This window comes from Pinus tabuliformis, chromosome 3_1, assembly GCF_031772625.1.
Source record: "Pinus tabuliformis cultivar Carrire ecotype Pingquan chromosome 3_1, CPIR1, whole genome shotgun sequence".
Classification (NCBI taxonomy): domain Eukaryota; kingdom Viridiplantae; phylum Streptophyta; class Pinopsida; order Pinales; family Pinaceae; genus Pinus; species Pinus tabuliformis.
In genome coordinates, this window is record NC_142301.1 from 999,953,782 (window position 1) to 999,972,675 (window position 18,894).

General features: G+C 39.5%; 1 protein-coding gene across 1 annotated transcript in view; it reads left to right on the top strand.

Moving 5' to 3' along the window:
- LOC149191242 (uncharacterized) overlaps positions 1-18,894 on the top strand; it is a 154,549-nt gene that overhangs the window by 122,113 nt on the left and 13,542 nt on the right. The window contains exons 7-10 of the mRNA XM_089410693.1: positions 12,768-12,971; positions 13,106-13,633; positions 13,764-13,973; positions 15,678-15,923. Coding sequence (XP_089266819.1) covers positions 12,768-12,971; positions 13,106-13,633; positions 13,764-13,973; positions 15,678-15,923 — 1,188 coding nt within the window. The remainder of the gene's footprint in view (positions 1-12,767; positions 12,972-13,105; positions 13,634-13,763; positions 13,974-15,677; positions 15,924-18,894) is intronic.

An 18,894-nucleotide genomic window follows, 5' to 3' on the forward strand; every position in this document is an offset into this window, starting at 1 on the left:
TTGGAGGCTGCATTTATTGGCACAGGAATCGAGGTGATTGGGACAGTTTGACCAGGGTTGACTTCAGATTTGACCGCATAAATTACAACAATATTTTCTCTCCTTTGATTGGGTTGATCGAATTGTTTTGCACTGACTTTGACTATCTCGGAAGGCCGAATTAATCTGTTGTTGATCAAGCTGCTTGGAGGACATTTTGGTGCTGCTTTGACCAACATTGAATTTCTGGTTAGGGTTGCAGTTGACTGTTGTTGGCAGCTGATTTGGATAGGATTGTTTTGGGCAAGTTAATTTGATATTTATACTCTCTCTCTCTGTTGAACTATTGAATAATAATAAGAAGATTTGATCAAAGGGTTTTCCCCACATTGGGGTTTTTCCCTGGCATTTGCCAAATCTTGTGTCCTCTTGTCTTGCCTTGTCTTTTGCACATGTTTTATGTTCTATCTGCATTTACTATCAACACGTTTAAGATAATGTGATTGCTATTGGAAATTATAGGAAATTGTCATTGGGATGATAAGGAACATTGAAGTAAATTGTGCTAAAGAATAGAACATACCGTTGTTAACTAAAATTAATATGGTATCAGAGCCCAGGTGAAGACAAAGCCCAAGCAAGAGTGAGGAAAAGAAATCACTAAGGGAAGTTGTTGGACAAGAACTTGGAACTAGTCCCAATGACGACTACATCTTACTTCAAATCTGAGGACAAGCTTAAGGACAAATCCGACTATCATGCATGGAAGATGTCTCTAGATTTGACATTGGAAGAAAATGATGCCATGGACTATGTCAAAGGAAGAGTAGTGGAGCCTCCTTCAAATGCATCTGCAACTGCACAAACAAAGTACAAGAAAGGTGAGGTTAAAGCTAAGAAAATTATTGTTGATTCTATACCCAAGACTTTGGTTGCCTATATTTCTGATTTGAAAACATCTAAGGAGATGTATGACAAGCTGGTTGGGATGTTAAAAGTAAATCATGCAAATCAAGTTCTCTTTCTCAAGAACAAGTTGAAAGACATCAAGATTGATAAAGGAGAATCCATCCAATCCTACTTCATGAGGATTACCGAGATCAAGAATGATCTCCTATCTATTGGAGAAGTCATTAGTGACAGGGAGCTCACTCTTATTGCGCTTGGAGGCCTTACAAGAGAATGGGATGTATTCAACACTACCATCCTCAACAATGACAGGATTTCGGGATTTGATGAATTATTGGCAATATTCACTCAAGAAGAAGTTTTCATCGGTAAGAAACCTGATGTCTTTCTTTTTAGAATTTTTGGTTGTCCCATATATTTTCATGTGCCGAAAGAGAAAAGAAACAAACTAGATGCATTTGGGAAAAAATGAACGTTTGTGGGCTACAATGAAACTTCAAAGGCATATAGAATCTATGTGTCTGGTCATAGGGAAGTAGAGATAAGTCATGATGTCACTTTTGATGAAGATTCTACCCTTAGGAAAGTTCGAGATCTTCCTATCCCTAGGAAGGACAATAATAATGAAGATGATGCAGGAAAGCAGGATGAGCCTCCATCTGATGATCTGATGCCTGAGGTTGAAGGTCCAATGGATCCCATTGATCCACCTCCTAGTGAGCCCACTACTTCAAAAAGACCTTTGCGGCTCAAAGATACTCTTGAAGATGCTGAGAAACATATTGCATTGAGGGGGCCATTTCGTGAAAGAAAGAAGTCGAACAGGTACCAAGGGTACTTAGTTGCCATGAGTACCATTGTACAATCTGAGCCTTGCACATTCAAAGAAGCTGTGAAACACCAAGTTTGGAAGGATGCGATGAACGAGGAGTATGAGTCGATCATGAAGAATGATGTTTGGGATGTGGTTCCTAGACCCAAGGACAAGTCAGTGGTCACTTCAAAATGGCTCTACAAGATCAAACATGGAGCTGATGGGAGTGCTGAAAAGTTCAAGGCCAGATTTGTTGCTCGAGGCTTCTCTCAAAAGGAAGGAGTAGACTATGATGAGATATTTGCACCGGTTGCCCGATATACCACCATTCATTCAATCATAGCCCTTGCTGCCTCGCAAGGATGGAGCCTTCACCAAATGGATGTCAAAACTGCCTTCTTGCATGGCTCGCTTAAGGAGGAAGTCTATGTAGAACAACCCGAGGGGTTCGAAGTTCAAGATCGAAAGACACATGTATGCAAGTTGAAGAAAGCCCTCTATGGATTGAAGCAAGCCCCCAGGGCTTGGTATGAGAGGATTGATAGCTATCTTATGAAGCTGGGATTTACAAGGAGCGATGCTGACCCAAACCTATACTTCAAGGTTGAAAAGGACAAGCCTCTCATTTTGGTCCTTTATGTGGATGATCTCTTTCTAACAGGTGATGACTTTCTCATTCATTAATGCAAGAGGGAGTTGGCTTCCAAATTCGAGATGAAGGACCTAGGACTAATGCACTACTTCCTAGAGCTGGAGGCCTAGCAAAAGCTAGGTGAGATTTTTCTTTTTCAAGGAAAATACATTTTGAAGCTACTTGAGAGATGTGGGATGGTGGATTCCGAGTTTGTGACTACTCCGATGGAACTCAACTTTAGAAAGTTATGTGGAAGTGTTGCTGGGCCTGGATTAGCAAACCCTTCTGAGTATCGTCAACTTGTGGGGGCCTTGATGTTCTTGGTCAACTCCTGTCCTGACATATGCTTCGCTGTGAACACGTTGAGTCAATTTATGGTTGAGCCTCATCACATTCATTGGGTTGCTACTAAGAATCTCTTAAGATATCTCTGGGGCACAATCCACTATGGATTGAGATACACTACCAGGAACTTGAAACTACATAGACATTCAGATGCTGACTGGGCTGGTAGTGTGGTGGATCGTTAGAGCACTTCTGGGTGCTGCTTCTCTTTGGGGTCTGCTTCAATATCATGGATGGGCAGGAAGCAAAAATTGTTTGCCCTAAGCACAGCCGAGGTCGAATATATTGTTGGAAGTATGGCTTGTTGTGAAGCTGTTTGGTTGAGGAAACTCTTCAGTGAGATATTTGAGCACGTGATGGATACCACCGTGATCTTCTGTGACAACCAAAGTGGGATTCACCTATCAAAGAATCCCGTGTTCCATGACCACTCCAAGCACATTGATATCAAGTACCACTTTATCTGGGATATGGTACAACAAGGAGCAATAAGGTTCCATCACATTAGAACAGTTGAGCAGGTTGCAGTCATTCTCATGAAGCCTTTGGGGAAGGTCAAATTATTAACCTTCCGAGAGAGACTTGGAGTCGTGGAACGACCCTCCTATGAGGGTCCCGTATGAGTTGGACATTGAGCTCTGGGAGCTTCTGGGGGCTTAGGGTACTTCTTGGAGCTATGAGCAACCATAGGGTGAGTGGTTCACCTTCCCCTAGTGGTGCGCCAAATACAGGGTGAGTGGTTCACCTTTCCCTAGTGGTGCGCCATATATAGGGTGAGTGGTTCACCTTCCCCTAGTGGTGCGCCAGATACAGGGTGAGTGGTTCACCTTTCCCTAGTGGTGCGCCAGATACAGGGTGAGTGGTTCACCTTCCCCTATTGGGACACATGTATGTAGGGTGAGTGGTTCACCTTTCCCTACGATTGGTATATGCATAGGATGAGTGGTGCACCTTCTCCTGCCAATGCCCCAACACACATCCTACCAATAGAGTCTGGGACTCATGGGAAGTACCTCTCATTTGGCCAATGAGTTGGGAAAAGATGGTTAGGGACCATAGCACTACTGATGGACGCATCAGGGATTGCCGTACTCCCTATGACTAGGATGCATGGTGTTCAACAACTTGATCTAGGATCAAGGACTGCCTTTTGTTAGTGGAGAGTGGTATGATCTCATGACTTAGTCTCGATCACTTCTTCTTCATTATTACTTCATGGTTCAATAGAGCAGAGTAGGGAAGTGATGATAGAGATGGTACATGATGACAGGATGGCATGATGATGACAGATGGATTGGTAGGTGGAATTCTCCCTAGTTGAGAGGGAGTGTTAAAATTGGCAACTAGGGCCAAATTCCACCTTAGGACAACTCATATGATGGAGATGATTATTGCATTGGATTCCTCTTTTCGAGAGGTCCAATTTTGATATAAAGATCATCTCATTCTAACAAGAAGAAATGGAATTATGAATTTATTCTCTCTCACGCATGGTGTTCAACAACTTGATCTGTGATCAACTGTGGAGAGTTATATGATCTTATGACTCAGTCTCGATCACTTCTTCATTATTACTTCATGGTTCAACAGAGCAGAGCAGGGCAATGATGACAGAAATGGTACATGATAACAGGATGGCATGATGATGACAGATGGATTGGTAGGTGGAATTCTCCCTAGTTGAGAGGGAGTGTTAAAATTGGAAGCTAGGGCCAAATTCCACCTTAGGACAGCTCATATGATGGAGATGATTATTGCATTAGATTCCTCTTTTCGAGAGGTCCAATTTTGATATAAAGATCATCTCATTCTGACAAGCAGAAATGGAATTTTGAATTTATTCTCTCTCATGCACAAATTTTCAAGGTCAGCCTCAGTTAAATGTAGGCTCAAAAGCCCAATAGATGTGTCTCCTCACCCTCAACGAAGTGTATAAATAGGAGTGACCTCTCTCCTCATTTGGACATCATTCATGTCATCGCATATCTCTCTCTCCTCTCTTGATTGGTTTGTACAACGTGGAGGCAACGTCTCTCTACTTCGCACGTGTGGTGGGAGATCGAATTTCTGGGATTATTTGTTGGCCAAATTTCATGAAAACATACCAGCGTTGACCAGGGATCTTTTGACTAGCGTTGACTTCTCTTTTGAGGGCATAAATTCAATCTTTAGAGGCCGCATTTATTGGCACAGGAATCGAGGTGATTGGGGCAGTTTGACCAGGGTTGAGTTCAGATTTGACTGAAGAAATTACAACCGTATTTTCTCTCTCCTTTGACTGGGTTGATCGAACTGTTTTGGGTTGACTTTGACTCTCTTGGAAGGCCGAATTAATCTGCTATTGACTGAATTGCTTGGAGGACTTTTTGGTGCTGTTTTGACCAGCATTGACTTTCTGGTTAGGGTTGCAGTTGACTATTGTTGGCTACTGATTTTGACAGGACTGTTTTGGACAAGTTAATTTGATATTTGTACTCTCTCTGTTGAACTATTGAATAATAATAAGAAGATTTGATCAAAGGGTTTTCCCCACATTGGGGTTTTCCCTGGCATCCACCAAATCTTGTGTCCTCTTATCTTGGCTTGTCTTTTGCAAATGTTTTATGTTCTATTCGCATTTACTATCAATGTGTTTAAGATAATGTGATTGCTATTGGAAATTATAGGAAATTGTCATTGGGCTGATAAGGAACATTGAAGTAAATTGTGCTAAAGCATAGAACATACCATTGTTATCTAAAATCAACAATCATCCTCATCCAAAAGGTGGAACACGAGCAATCAATGATTCGTATTGGGGATCCATGAAGTAATCTCTGGTATGGTGGAGGCCCATGGCTCTCACCACCCATGCCTATGTGGCCCTCTCGAGGGCTAGGACCACGTATAGGGAGACAAAGCCCCAAATGAAAACCCACCTGCAATCTTGCATAAGATCCAATGCGTCCCCTTGCGCTCCAATACAAAAGTAATTAGAATAATCAAGTAAAAGAGTTTACAAATCATGGAAACAATGAGGCCCTTCATGGTGGCATGTCCTTCCATAGTGGGCTCTAGCATGTACAAGTTTCACCAAGCTCAATAAGGGGGTTATCGAAGGACCCTATTAGGTGGTTTCAACTTTTAAAGGGGGTGACATGTCCTTGGTACATCCATCAAGTGGAAGGTGGCAAGTGACATAATAATGGAACAAAGTGGGGGGTCAAGGGAATGATCCAGGCCACATGTGATGGGACAAAGGGTAGCTATAATGAGGGAAGCTCACACTTGGGTATAATAGTGTAGGATGGAGCAATTGTGGTACATAAGTTACCCCGACCTTTGTTTTTCCACCCTTCTTCATATGCCTTTTGCCTTTTATTGATTTTTCTTCATAACTGATTGGGGCTCCAGGGGATGAGAGCATGATGCGTGGTATATAGTAGTAGGTACCCCTTTTTAAGGTGGAGCATTTCATTGCCCACTAGTGGTTGGGACAATCATGGGTTCCTTAATGTGGAGGGGGCTCATCTAGGGCCCATTAGGGTGATGGCCATATTTGAGGGGTAGAGTTTATGTTTGGCTTTTTCCCACGTGCTAAATTTGTATGTCTCGACCACCTTTTGCATCTTGTGGTACATTTTCCTGTTAAGAGTGGCCAAATTATGTTTTTTCGTTTCTTTTTAGCTGCATCGACCTCTGGGGCATTGTTCCATGCCCAACCCAAGGTGTGGGCAAGGGGAAGGGGATGCTAACCCTATGTGGACCCAGACGGGATAAATGATGAGTGAGGTCAAAAGTAGTGGAAAGGGGCGATGTATATGGTGTCGGGAAGTGGGGCCACGCAACCAAAATTAGGATTTCTCATGTAGTGCCAACCCTAAAGCTAGTGGCTAGTAAAGGAGATCGCACGAGACTAGGATACAAGGCTAAACACCAATTCGGGCAGAAGAGACAAGAGCACAGACCTAACCCACTCTTTCGGTTGAACCCCCCCACCAATCCGTGCCCAAAAGTGTCCATGAAAAGTAAACAACATTACTCAACAAAACCAATGAAAAGTCATACCTTTGGGGTCGAGAGGCCCACCTTCAAACATACATTCATAACAAATGGGTGAGGGACCACGTGGCTAGCTCAGGTGGCGGAGAAAATGGTACATCGAGCTATCTGGTGGTTGCCAGGGGCTGTTGGCTGCCGGCTAAGGGCCATCTAGGAGAAATTTTTTCTCCTATATACACTACCTGTTGGTGGTGGGTAACAGGGCTATCAATTCCCTCTTGATTCTCTCCTTGGCATAGAACTTCCTTGAAGGCTTTCTTGATATAGTTGCCTCCATTGTTTGTCGGAAGTACCTTTATCTTCATTCCTGTCAAGTTCTCCACAAGAGCTTTAAACTCTTAGAATCGACCGAAGACTTCATCTCTTGTCTTCACGAAGTATATCCAAGTCGTCCTAGAGAAATCATCAATGAAGGTCATGAAATATTCATAACCCTTGAGGGACTTTGTGGACGATGGACCACAAATATTAGAATGTATCAACTCTAAAACACCCTTGGTTCTACTATCATTGCTTGGAAATGCTGCTTTTGAATTTTTTCCAAGTATGCACCCTTTACATACGTGATCATGTTCTATACTGACCTCTGGAATACTTTTCACTATTTCTTTGAACATCTTAAGTGCTCCATGATGGATGTGACCCATCCTCCTATGCTACTTCTCTCCCATATCTCTGCTACTGTTGCTGCTATCCTGTGCCTTTGGAGTATCAAACTACAACTTGTTGCTTCTTACCCCAATCTCCTTTGCTACCTTCCAATCTTGGTTTTTTAGATACACCTTTTGTCCTCGAAAGTATACATCATTCCCCTTATCTTGAAGAGCAAATACTAAAATTAGATTCATTCCCATACCTGGCACATGCAACAAATCTGTAACATGGATAGTTTTGCCCGATTCCCTCTAAAATGTGACTTTCCCTCTCCCAACTAGAGTACACTTGGACTTGTTTTCCATTTGTACTTGGAAGCCTATCTCCTTTTCTTTGTACTTGGAGAAATATTCTCTAACTCCTGTCATGTGACATGATGCCCCACTATCGATGTACTAGACTCCTATGGGGGTCGAGCTAGATAGGCAAGCTATAAGAGCGAACTCATCCTCAACTCTTGAAGACAATTCATCAATGTCTACTGAAGCTATTGTCTTTTGCTTCTTCTTTTCACCCTTCTTTCTGTGCAGATGTTGACTGACATAGGAGCCTAGTTCATGACAGTGAAAACACCAAAGTTTACTCAAGTCTATCTTTTTCTTCTCTCCCTTGGCGTTAGATCCTTTACATGAGCCTTTCTTGGGTTTTCCCTTTCTTGCAAGAGCAATGTTTTCGTCATCCTCACCCTTTTGACCTTTACTGCTGCCTCCACTAGTAAGGCTCAACCTAAGCTATTCCCGGGTAAAATCACTCCAAAGATGATCCCAGTTAGGAAAGTCTTGTCTTCATAAATCACCTGGACAAAGACATCCCATGGCTTTGAGAACCCATTCAGTGTAGTTCTCACAAGCTCATCATCATCCACTTTTTCTTTGAGAACTAATAACTTGTCTGACCCTGGAAAGATAACTGACAACACTTTATCCCTTGTTCTGTTTGGTGTTTTGTAGCTTCTCTATGAGGATCAACTTCCTGTTCACATTTTTATGTTGGAAGAGACTCAACATGGTATCCCACATCTTCTTACATGTATCCAACTCAACAATATGGGGAACGATATGATCTTTGACCCCATAGTGGATGATACACCTAGCTTTGGTATCCTCCTTGTGTAGGTCGCTAACTACATTGGATCTGTAGGTACGACAACAAAAAATGTTGCGTATCCCTTCAGTCTGTTCTACTCCAACAACAAAAGTATCCTGGATTTCCAGATACCAAAGTTTGATGCACCATCAAGTCTATCTTGATCCCTTAAGCCAATTGAATCCATTTCTGAAACCTTTGAACAATAAACCGTAGTAAATCTGAATAGATATGAAGAGAATCAACCTGTGCAATGAAATCCTTGGTTTCTCCTTCAAATCCCTTGCACTCAGATAAAGAAACACACCAACGTTGTAGATAGCTCTAATGCCACGTGAAATTTTTGCTACCTAGAAGGTGCTATTAACCCAATTAATTATCCAATTGTTTAACACAACAAAATTAATTTATTAGCTGAAAATAATGAATAAAAAATGAACAACACCATTTACCAAATAATATTTGTGGTGAAATACGCGAGAAACCATTCACACAAATAACACATATTTTTGGAGAAACGTCACTGGAAAAACCCCAATGTGGGGAAAACTAGTCTTTAGCTTGAGGCTTATATTATTAATCTTCAACGATCTGCTAATGAGAAATTACAACAACTATCTTGCCTCACACTGGCAAAGATTCATAAAAAATTATCTTCTCCCCTGCTAATCAAATCGGCTAGGGAAAAACCCCACGACCATCTTCTGCAAACTGCATTGCCTCTCTGACAACTCACATTGGCTCTCCAACAATTCGCACTGACTCTTTGACAATTCACATTGCCCTTTTTGGCTCTCACATGACTTCTTGGCAATTCACACTGCCCTTTTGAAACTCACACTGCCTCCTAGAGATAATCCCAACCTCCACACGTGCGAATTTACTGAACGACTCGACCTCCCCCTGAAGCTCACAACCTACATTAGAAAATCTCGGTCTCTTGCAGAAAATAATTCAGCAAACAAAACTCCCTCTGAAACTCAGAAACTGGAAGTCTCTTGGATGAAGAATAACCCCGGAAATATCCTTCTCAATTACTGTTGTTGAAACCCTCTTGGTATCTCATTGAAAACTCACCCAACTCAATGTTTTATCTATCTCCAATGCTGCCCATGGATCTCCTTTTATAATCTCTCATTAACAAATGAATGGCCAAAATTAGAAGTTATCTTGTCCCAATCAATGCTTAAGATCATCTTAGAAACTTTCAAGAAGCTTCTAGAGGTGAATCGATCTTATCTCAACTAATGTCAATTAATTAACCACTTTCCCTAAGTTTTAACTTCGGAAATATTTAAAAATCACTAATTGACTTAATTAAGACATTTTCCCTAGGTGAAACTTAGGAAAAATTACATGGGATTGGAGATAATTAATTATTTTGTGTTCCTGGCCACAGTCACACTTCTCGAGGCTAGAACACCTGTAGAGCTACAATATTTAACAAACATCATTAATTTACCATCATACCTTGCTTGGAATCTTTAGAGTTTAAGGCAAATTTCAAAGAAGATGAATGGTTGTTTCAGGGTTGCGGGGGAGCGCCAGCCCCCTCACACCCCCGCTCCCAATTCACGCTCCAGGCAGGAGTTTTGGGAGCGCGCTCCTGAAATTGCTCCCAACAAAAAAAAAAAAATGCTCCCTGGTTTTTCAGAAGCGTTTAGTCTTTCTTGCAAATGTTTTTGCAGTAATATTTCAAATGCAATTTTTTTTCAAAGAAACAAGTAAGTTTTGAGTGGGGCAGCCTAATGATCATTGATCAAGCCTATGACCCTAGTATTGATATGCGATTCATGGTAATGTTAAATTATTAAAGTAAAAGGATGAAAATGAAGATTAAGGAGAATGTCTTTTTACTTAAATTTTTAACATTACCATGAAATGACCCAGGATGTTTGAGAGTGGTTCCGACCTCATTGGATTTCATATGGAGAAAGTAGAATTTTAGATTTCATTCAAAATCCAGCAGACTTATCAGTTTTTCAGGATTTCAGGATTGGGGGGATTGCAATGTTTCCATTGGATTTTGTTATGTATTAGGCAATTGAACTTGTATTTAATCAAGAGCACCAATCCCTCTATATATCTTGATGTTAGTGACATTGGTTGTCGAACTCCTCTATCATGACCCTCCTAAAAATGTATGCATCACTCAAACAAAATCTTGACTTGACATGCTATGCTTTTTCTATCTTATGTTAATGCTTAGAGGGTGATATTAATGACAAAGATCCCTATACAGATCCAAAGGTAATGACAAAGATACCTCTGGATATTAATGCTTAGAGGGTGATATTAATGACAAAGATCCTGATTTTCCAACAAGACTAAAAAATTAGACATTTCTCATGGCGGCAAGAGGCCCAAGCATTAGCAATAGATAATAGATTTACTTGTCTTTTCTAGTTTCTAGTAGTTTTTATAACTATGGACTCTTTCATATTTATTATGATATTTTTTGTAAACAATATATGACAATTTAAGTTTGAAGTTTGAAATTGGCAATTATAACATTAGTAATGAATTATGAATATGATGCTTCGTGAAAGTTGAAAGTTGTTTCATTTCATTTTATAACATTTCATTTCATGTTAGATATTATTTGTTGTAATGGTTACACTTAGCTTACAAGTACAACTTTGGTGATCAATGATGATAAATATTATATATTGAATTTTGAAAGCTGGAAACTTTAAGATTGATGAATCATGAGACTCAATATGTTGTATGTTACTAATTTGTGGACGTGGTTTTTATATGGTTCAATCTATGATTTTTATATCTAATTCATCATTCTACATGCTTTAGTTGACATATATGCATCAAAATATAAAAAATATAAAAAAATATATATTATATAATAAGCGCTCCCGGAATCGCTCCCAAACCAGGAGCTTCTGAAAATGTCGCTCCCTCTCCCGCTCCCCCTCCTGTGCCCGCTCCCCGTTTTCGCTTCCGCTCTGAAGTAACCTTGGGTTGTATCATGATGCGGAGTTGAAATACTCGAAATGTTGAGGGTGTAGACCCATTTCAAGATACGTAATTAGACCTACTCAACATTGTCATATCATTAGAGTGGTCATTGATGAGACACTCAATTTTATATTTACAATTATCCTTTTTGTATGAGGTATGATGTGTATTGATTTCAATCTCTAGATTTATAAATTATCTAATGATATTAGTTCTAATATCGTGATTCGTGAATGGCTTTGATTCTCAACTTTGAATATGTTATTTAAAACTTAAAGAATATTATTATATTTTTTGTACACTGCATTTTCATGCTGTATCTGGATCCTGGCTTTTCAAAAATCCCACTGTTCCGTATCCTGGTAACATAGTTGGGTGATATATTGCGGGTGATATATTGCTGATATTTGCAACACGGATATTATGAAGTACATCTCTCTCTTCTATTTTTCTGCTCAGCCTTCTGTGTGTAAACCTGAGAACTGAAAGGGTGGTTGGCCAAGAACATTGTAGAGGGAGGAGGTGCGGGGGTCACTGTCCACAGAGAACAAGAAGAAGGGAATATCACCAGAGGCAGACTATAATTGAAAAGTTCTTTCAGTTTTTTAACTAAAAAATACTCTCCATTTGTGAAAAGAATTTCTAGACAGCATCATCGTGCAGGTAGAAAGCTGTAGATTATCCAATGTTGTTACATATACTGATGTATAAATGCTAATTTGGATTGATCAAGAGGATTCAGTGCACCTAAAATCTGCAAAGACAATATTCACTGCATTTTGTAAATGAAGCTTTATGTTCAAAGGCCATAAACCGTCTGGTTTGATTTTATATAGTCCAATGCCAAATCCAGATTTGAGCATCGGATTAGTTTTCTCTGCTGGTTCAAGTAAATTCTTGTTTGACTCTTTTGCTGCAAATGGAATCCAGTAATTACTCTGTCAACCTACATCAGTGGCATGAAGACTTGCAAAGAAGTTGAAAATATAAAGAAACTTTATTTGAATAATTTAAATAGTTAAAGCTAGTAGTTTGAACTTTGAACTTTGGGGATCTATATGCACGTAATGAAAATCTGAACTCATGGTGCTGAACCAAGGGTCTTTGCTGTAGGGCCAAGCCATTTTGTACCCTAGTGAAATATATAAATGTGCTTTGCTTTTGTAGGAGCCAAGTCCAAAAATTTGCAGGAATAAAGCAAGCTTTGATAGGAAAGGGTTCTGTATCTACAATTAAAAGGCTTTGTTTGATGACTGGATTATGAGGTCTGTCAATACTTAGAAGAATCTTGTGTGTATCATTGAGACTAACAAACCTTATATTGTTTTACAGGCAATTGCGTCCCATTTAAATTTTCCTGATGGCACTGTTCAGCATTATAACTTGGATGGAGATGTGAATAGCATAATAATGTTATCAGATCTTGTCCTTTATGGATCTTTGCGCGAGGAGCAATCATTTCCACCAATTCTTATTCGAGCCATGTCTTTTGAAAAGCCAATTATTGCCCCCAATCTGACTATTATAAAGAAACATGTGAGTGCAGTAGATATTAATAGAATTTTGATATACAGATGACATTTTGTCTTTATTTGCTTTCTGCTACATTTATTTTATTTTTGGGATTTCTATATTCATTTTGTTGTGACAGTGGGATAAATCATTGACAGATTGTGGATCGAAAACATGGGTTCATTTTTCCTGCTGGAAATGTGGGGATGATGACAAAGATTCTATATAGTGCAATATCACATGGTAAATTGTCTGACTTGGCATGCAAGATAGCATCTTCTGGGAGGACACATGCAAAGAATCTTCTAGCTTCAGATACCGTTCTTGGTTATGCAGAACTTTTGGAGAAGCTCCTACAGTTCCCTTCCGAGTCTATGCTTCCCAAGCCTATCTTAAGTCTCCCAGATGAATTAAAGAATGCATGGCAATGGCATCTTCTAGTGGAGTTAAAGTCCCAGGAGAATGAGCAAGTGGCTGAAGGCACTCTTGAAAGTAAGGAGCAGCTAACAGGAAATTCCAGTATAGTGTTCGGTATGGAGGAGTTATGGAACATAAGCATATTTTCCACGAATGGCTCTGAAAATGGATCTGTTGGTGCAAGAGACGAGATCCCTGGTCAAATTGACTGGGATGAGCAAAAGTACACGGAAATGATGGAGGAGATTGAGAGGCGGGAAGAGGAGGAGGTATAGAAGAGTCCACTTGGACTTAGTGTAAATATCATTAAAATGAATTATATCATGTTGATAATTATATATTATTGGTATGATAAATATGACAATACTGCATAGTAGTCACATTATATTTACTTTGCAGTTGGAAGAAAGAAGTGAGAAATTGAGAAGCACATGGGAAGATGTTTATCGGACTGCACGGAGGGCTGAGAGAGCAAAGTTTGAGCTAATTGAAAGAGATGAAGGAGAGCTTGAAAGAACTGGCCAGCCATTATGTGTTTATGAACTTTATTATGGGCCTGGTACATGGTCTTTTCTACGTGGTGGTGCTCTGTACCGTGGATTAAGTCTAGTAAGTTTCTTCCAACCTGAATTTTCCTGGGCCAGTTATTCTTTAGATTTTATAGTGAAATCCTATAAAGTTGTTCCATTTCTTCGTAAAGGTTCTTAGTCAGTGAAATATACTCTGGTTTTTTCCATCTTATTCAACACTAGGGATTGCGATACACATATGGATCACACTTAAGCTTGTTATAATATTAATATGTTCCTTCTTTTTTGGGTATTAGGGTTCTCTCATATGGTCCTTAATTCTCTCCTCATCCTATTTTCTTTTATGTGGTCTTCGGATTTCAATATATTTGTTATCTCCCGAGTCATACTGTATCCTTTATGAATGTCAGAAACTGATTTTTGGTCAGTCAGAAATGTGCTTCCTTTTTCCAGAATGCATTCAGAATTGGAAATGGTCTCCAGGATGTTTTTGGATGGTTGGAAGGCATCAGTTGTTTCTGAAAACCAGTCAGGCCTGCTCTAACCTTAAGTGACCTCATTAACCCTAAATGATCTTTCGACACTGGCATTGCAAACTCAAAAATTTCCAAACTGTTCAACAGTTGAGTGGTGAAAAGGGATCAGTATTTGATCCATTTGAGATCTCCAAGATAAACTCTATAGTCTTAATTTCGTGTTTTTTTTTTTTTTAAATTTTAAATTTCTTTTTTCATGGAATGCATTTCATGGGGAAACCCACTGGGCACTTCCCCTCATTCTGAGGATGGTACCAAAGGTAAAGCAGATTCTGTAGAAGCTTGAAGTTTTGTCATGTGACTAACAGGAATAGAACCTGGGTTGGGTAGATAGCACTCCACACACAACCACTCAGGCTAAAACCAATTAACAACTTTAGTTGTAAGTTATCATGTCAGCCTTTATTTTATCGTCTATTCTATTTTTTCCATCAATAGGTTGTTTCAGGCACATATATTGGAGAATGGAAAGTGTTGAACATCTAAGGATTGACAATAAATCAAGTGATACATCCATAGCTGGGCTTTCAAAGGCTATCATCAAAGACTATGCCCACTGTGATCAAACTTGATCAGTTCAAGAATTCAATACTACAAACATACTATTGATTCATTCAATTTCTGCAATCAGATTTTAAAATGTATTTAAATATCGGAAAGATTGTAGATTACCAAGTGCCTGGGTAATATTTATTAATAGTGTCTGCATGGTATTTTTATTCTTTGTTAGGTTTTTGATGGACACAATTGTTTGAGGCACACACAGCTCATTCATTCTTCTGGAATATCTAATCACAGTATAGTTAGATGACTCTGTGAAAAGGATTTTGAAGAAAAGTATTTAACATCAGTGACATTGATGAGATTGAGTAAATGTTAATTAATGCAGATAAAAATATCTCATCATTTTACTTCAATGTTAATGATCTTTTTAACGTGTCTTACTTTCCTTCTTGTAAGATTGCCATAATTACATTTAAGGGCATTATAAATGAAAGAGGACAGTGTTTGTACAAACTGTGGGCACTGAGAAAGATTTGTTAGACATATTCTCAAATATTTTATTTTAATTTGAAAGATATTATTTTGAATATGTAGGTTCTTATATGGGACCATGAATGTTTATAAAAGTTCAGTTTAATTCTTTCTCCTGTTTGTTGGTGGCAAATATTTGCTCTTGTGCACTTGAATGTTCTTTTTTCTAGAGTACCTGTAACTGATTTGGACTACGTGTTAAATTTGGTCAGTCTGCAAAAGGACGAAGGGCAGGGGCAGATGACATGGAGGCAGCAGATCGTCTTCCTCTTCTAAATGACAGCTACTATACAGATGTTCTCTGTGAGCATGGAGGCTTTTTGGCAATTGCTAACAGGGTTGATCGTATCCACAAAAATCCATGGATTGGATTTCAGTCCTGGCGTGCCACTGGAAGAAAGGTATGGTTAAAAAGGTTGCTCCTTGTACTGATCATATTTACCCAGTATATTTTTCAGGTGTGCTGTGGTCCCTTTTTTACTGTCATGCAGAATGCAATAATTGAGATATAACTATTCATTAGATACTATCATGCAATGATGCTGGATGCTTTAACGTTGAGTTATCTTGATTGCTCATCTTTTTGAGTCATTATCCTCTGAAATTGTGAGGCAAGAGCATTTGGAAAGGCGGTCTTCTCTCTCCGAAGTCAATATAATAACTGTAGATTTATTTGGAAGCGCAACTGTTATATTAGTGCTTAGAAAATAGGTTAACACTTAAATTCAGTTGTCTCTGGCAGCCAAAATCTGTTTCAGGCTCCTTAATTAACTTTTGTTGATGATAATTCTGGTGCCATACTGTTAAAGAGATCTTTTGAAATGTCTGTCTTGTTATTTAAATTAAATAATTGGGTCAATTGCAAATCACTTGCAAATTGATATATAATTGATCTGTTTATTAGGCTTAGCCAGATTCCAGATTCCAGAATCCTTTCGGATCTGAATTTATGAGAGTTAGCTAAATCATTGAGTCTGAATTCAGTATCACTCGGAGCTCTCCTTTTTTTATTATTAATGTTTATTTTTCATTTGACAGTTTAATTGCAATTGTCAATTTGTTTACAATGGTAAACACTGGAGGCCTATAACCCTATAACAGTAACTGTCATATGTACATAGTGGGAGTGTAATACTACTGTTAAGTCATGTACTATTTTATGATGTGGTTAATGTGACAGGAGTTAAGCAATGTGGTCTAAGTGACCCTGTGTTAATAATGTAAATGTGTGTGTATGGATTATTAGTGCGGAGTCGAAGGCCATGGCCTGACTAGTGAGTGCTTACGAGTCTAATAGTGGGGTACGATTATGGTGTGGTGGTCATGTTATACATGGTGTACTTGTGTTATACCAAGAACATGTATAAAAGGAAATGCATTAATATGATATCCACCAAAAGTTTGCTGGAGGAAGGAATAGGTGGATTATGATACCACAAGAGGGTGAGAGGAAAGGGGTGCATGGTTTACTTTTTGATTTTTGGGTAGATGTGGTCGGTATTCCCTAGGTACATGTGTTGGCCCTTGAAGGAAAAAGAAAATTAAATTTAAATTATAAATTTTGGAGCACATGTAGGCCCCAAAATGACAGTTGGCCCCACCATGCGAATGGGTGTGACCCTTGGTCAAACCCACCTCTTTTGACCACTATATATACCAATTCGGCCTCCCTCATTTGGACAATTCGGATCACACACAAATCATCTGTTCTTCTGTTCACATGTGCAAAGGAGAGAGAGTGAAGAAGATCAAAGTTTGACTAAGAAGTTTGACCAGTGTTGACCATTGTTTGACCGAGTTTCTTGGCTGCTGTTTGACCGAGTCTTGTGGGCGCAGTTTGACTAAATTTTTGGGCAGTTTGACCGTATGTTGATTGAGATTTCCTGGGAAGTTTGACCACATGTTGACCGAGATTTCTTGGGCAGTTTGACCACAGGTTGACCGAGATTTCCTGGGAAGTTTGACCCAAGTTGACTGAAAATTTCTGGGCTGTTTGACTGAGGTTGACTGAATTATCTGGGCAGTTGCAGGAGGATGAATTTCGGCTTGTTTGACCAGGTTTTACCTGTGCTGATTCTTTGGTCTGGGTTGACCAATTTTGACTTGAGATTATCAGATTGTACTTTTGCTGAATTGAACAATATCTCCTAGAAAAGATTGCTGGGTTCTTTCCCAAGTTTGGGTTTTCCAGGTGAAAATTTTTGATGTCTACTGTGCATAGTTATTTTACTATGATCTTTATTGTTTTTGTTGCATCTACTATTGAATTTTCTGAGTGTAATTGCTTAATGATGTTCTAAAATATGCTAAAGTAAGACTGTATATCATTGGAAGTAATTATCAATGGCAGAAAATTGTGCTTGTCTAAATTAGCACTAGAAAATCAACATGGTATCAGAGTGAGGTTTGGTAAAGAAAGGGCATTGAGATCACTCCTTGAAGAGACCTATTCTCCAATATATTCTGTGACCATATATTTGACCAGAGCCAAGTTTGACCATGAGGTTCCGTGCTCAAGAAGAAGGCTTCCCAAGTTTTATCTTGTTTTCTGTTTGAAGAAGAAGAGAGGTCGAAATATTTGCTGTAAGAAATTTGGTTCAGGGCTGAGTTCTGTTTACTTTGGAAATTAGGCCAAAGCCCTAGTATAGGGCTGAAAGGCCTCTACAAGTAGGAAACAGGGCAGAGAGGTTCTCAGGGCTAATTGAACAGGGTCGAAAGGCCTAAGGAGTTGGGCAGACTAGGGAGAAGCCTATCTAAGTGAACCACAGACAGAAACAGGGGGGACTGAAAGACCTCAGAAGGCTGTGAACAGGGCCATGCTGCCTCAGACCTGTGGAGAGGCTAGCAAGGCACAAAAAGGGGCTATTGACAGTGAGAGAGGGCTTGAAGGATTTGTCTACTGTGAGTTCCAAGAGCTAGGTGAAAGAACAACCATTAATGAGACTTGAAGAAGCCATGTTTGGGAGAATGTCTTCATAGTCTAAAGCTCTGAAGCCCTGGTAGGATAACTTGTTCACATCAACATTTGTATGGAAGTCTAAATGCTTCAACTTATCACAGAGTGTGAACAGAGAGGGCTGAGACTGAGTATCAACTGGACTACGAAGTGAAAGGGCTGAACTCTAGACAATTGAGTTGCAGGACCAAGTTTAGGCCTGGTTGAAAGGACTGTGTTGAGGCTTGTCTAGGAAGTTATCTAGAGGCGAATTAAATGTGTCGTATCAAAGTTTCCTTTAGAGTTGTTGCCTTGTATTACAGAAGTAGAAGCTGTACATTGTCATGAACCTTGAAGAAGGGTCCTTGACAAGCATGTGTAGAAGAAACCTTTGTATAAGCATTGGAGGACAGTGTGTAATGCTTATGATATTGTATGCAATGGGAAGTTGGAAGTTGCTCCAAAGCCAGAGGGATCTCAGGAGAAACCCTCCT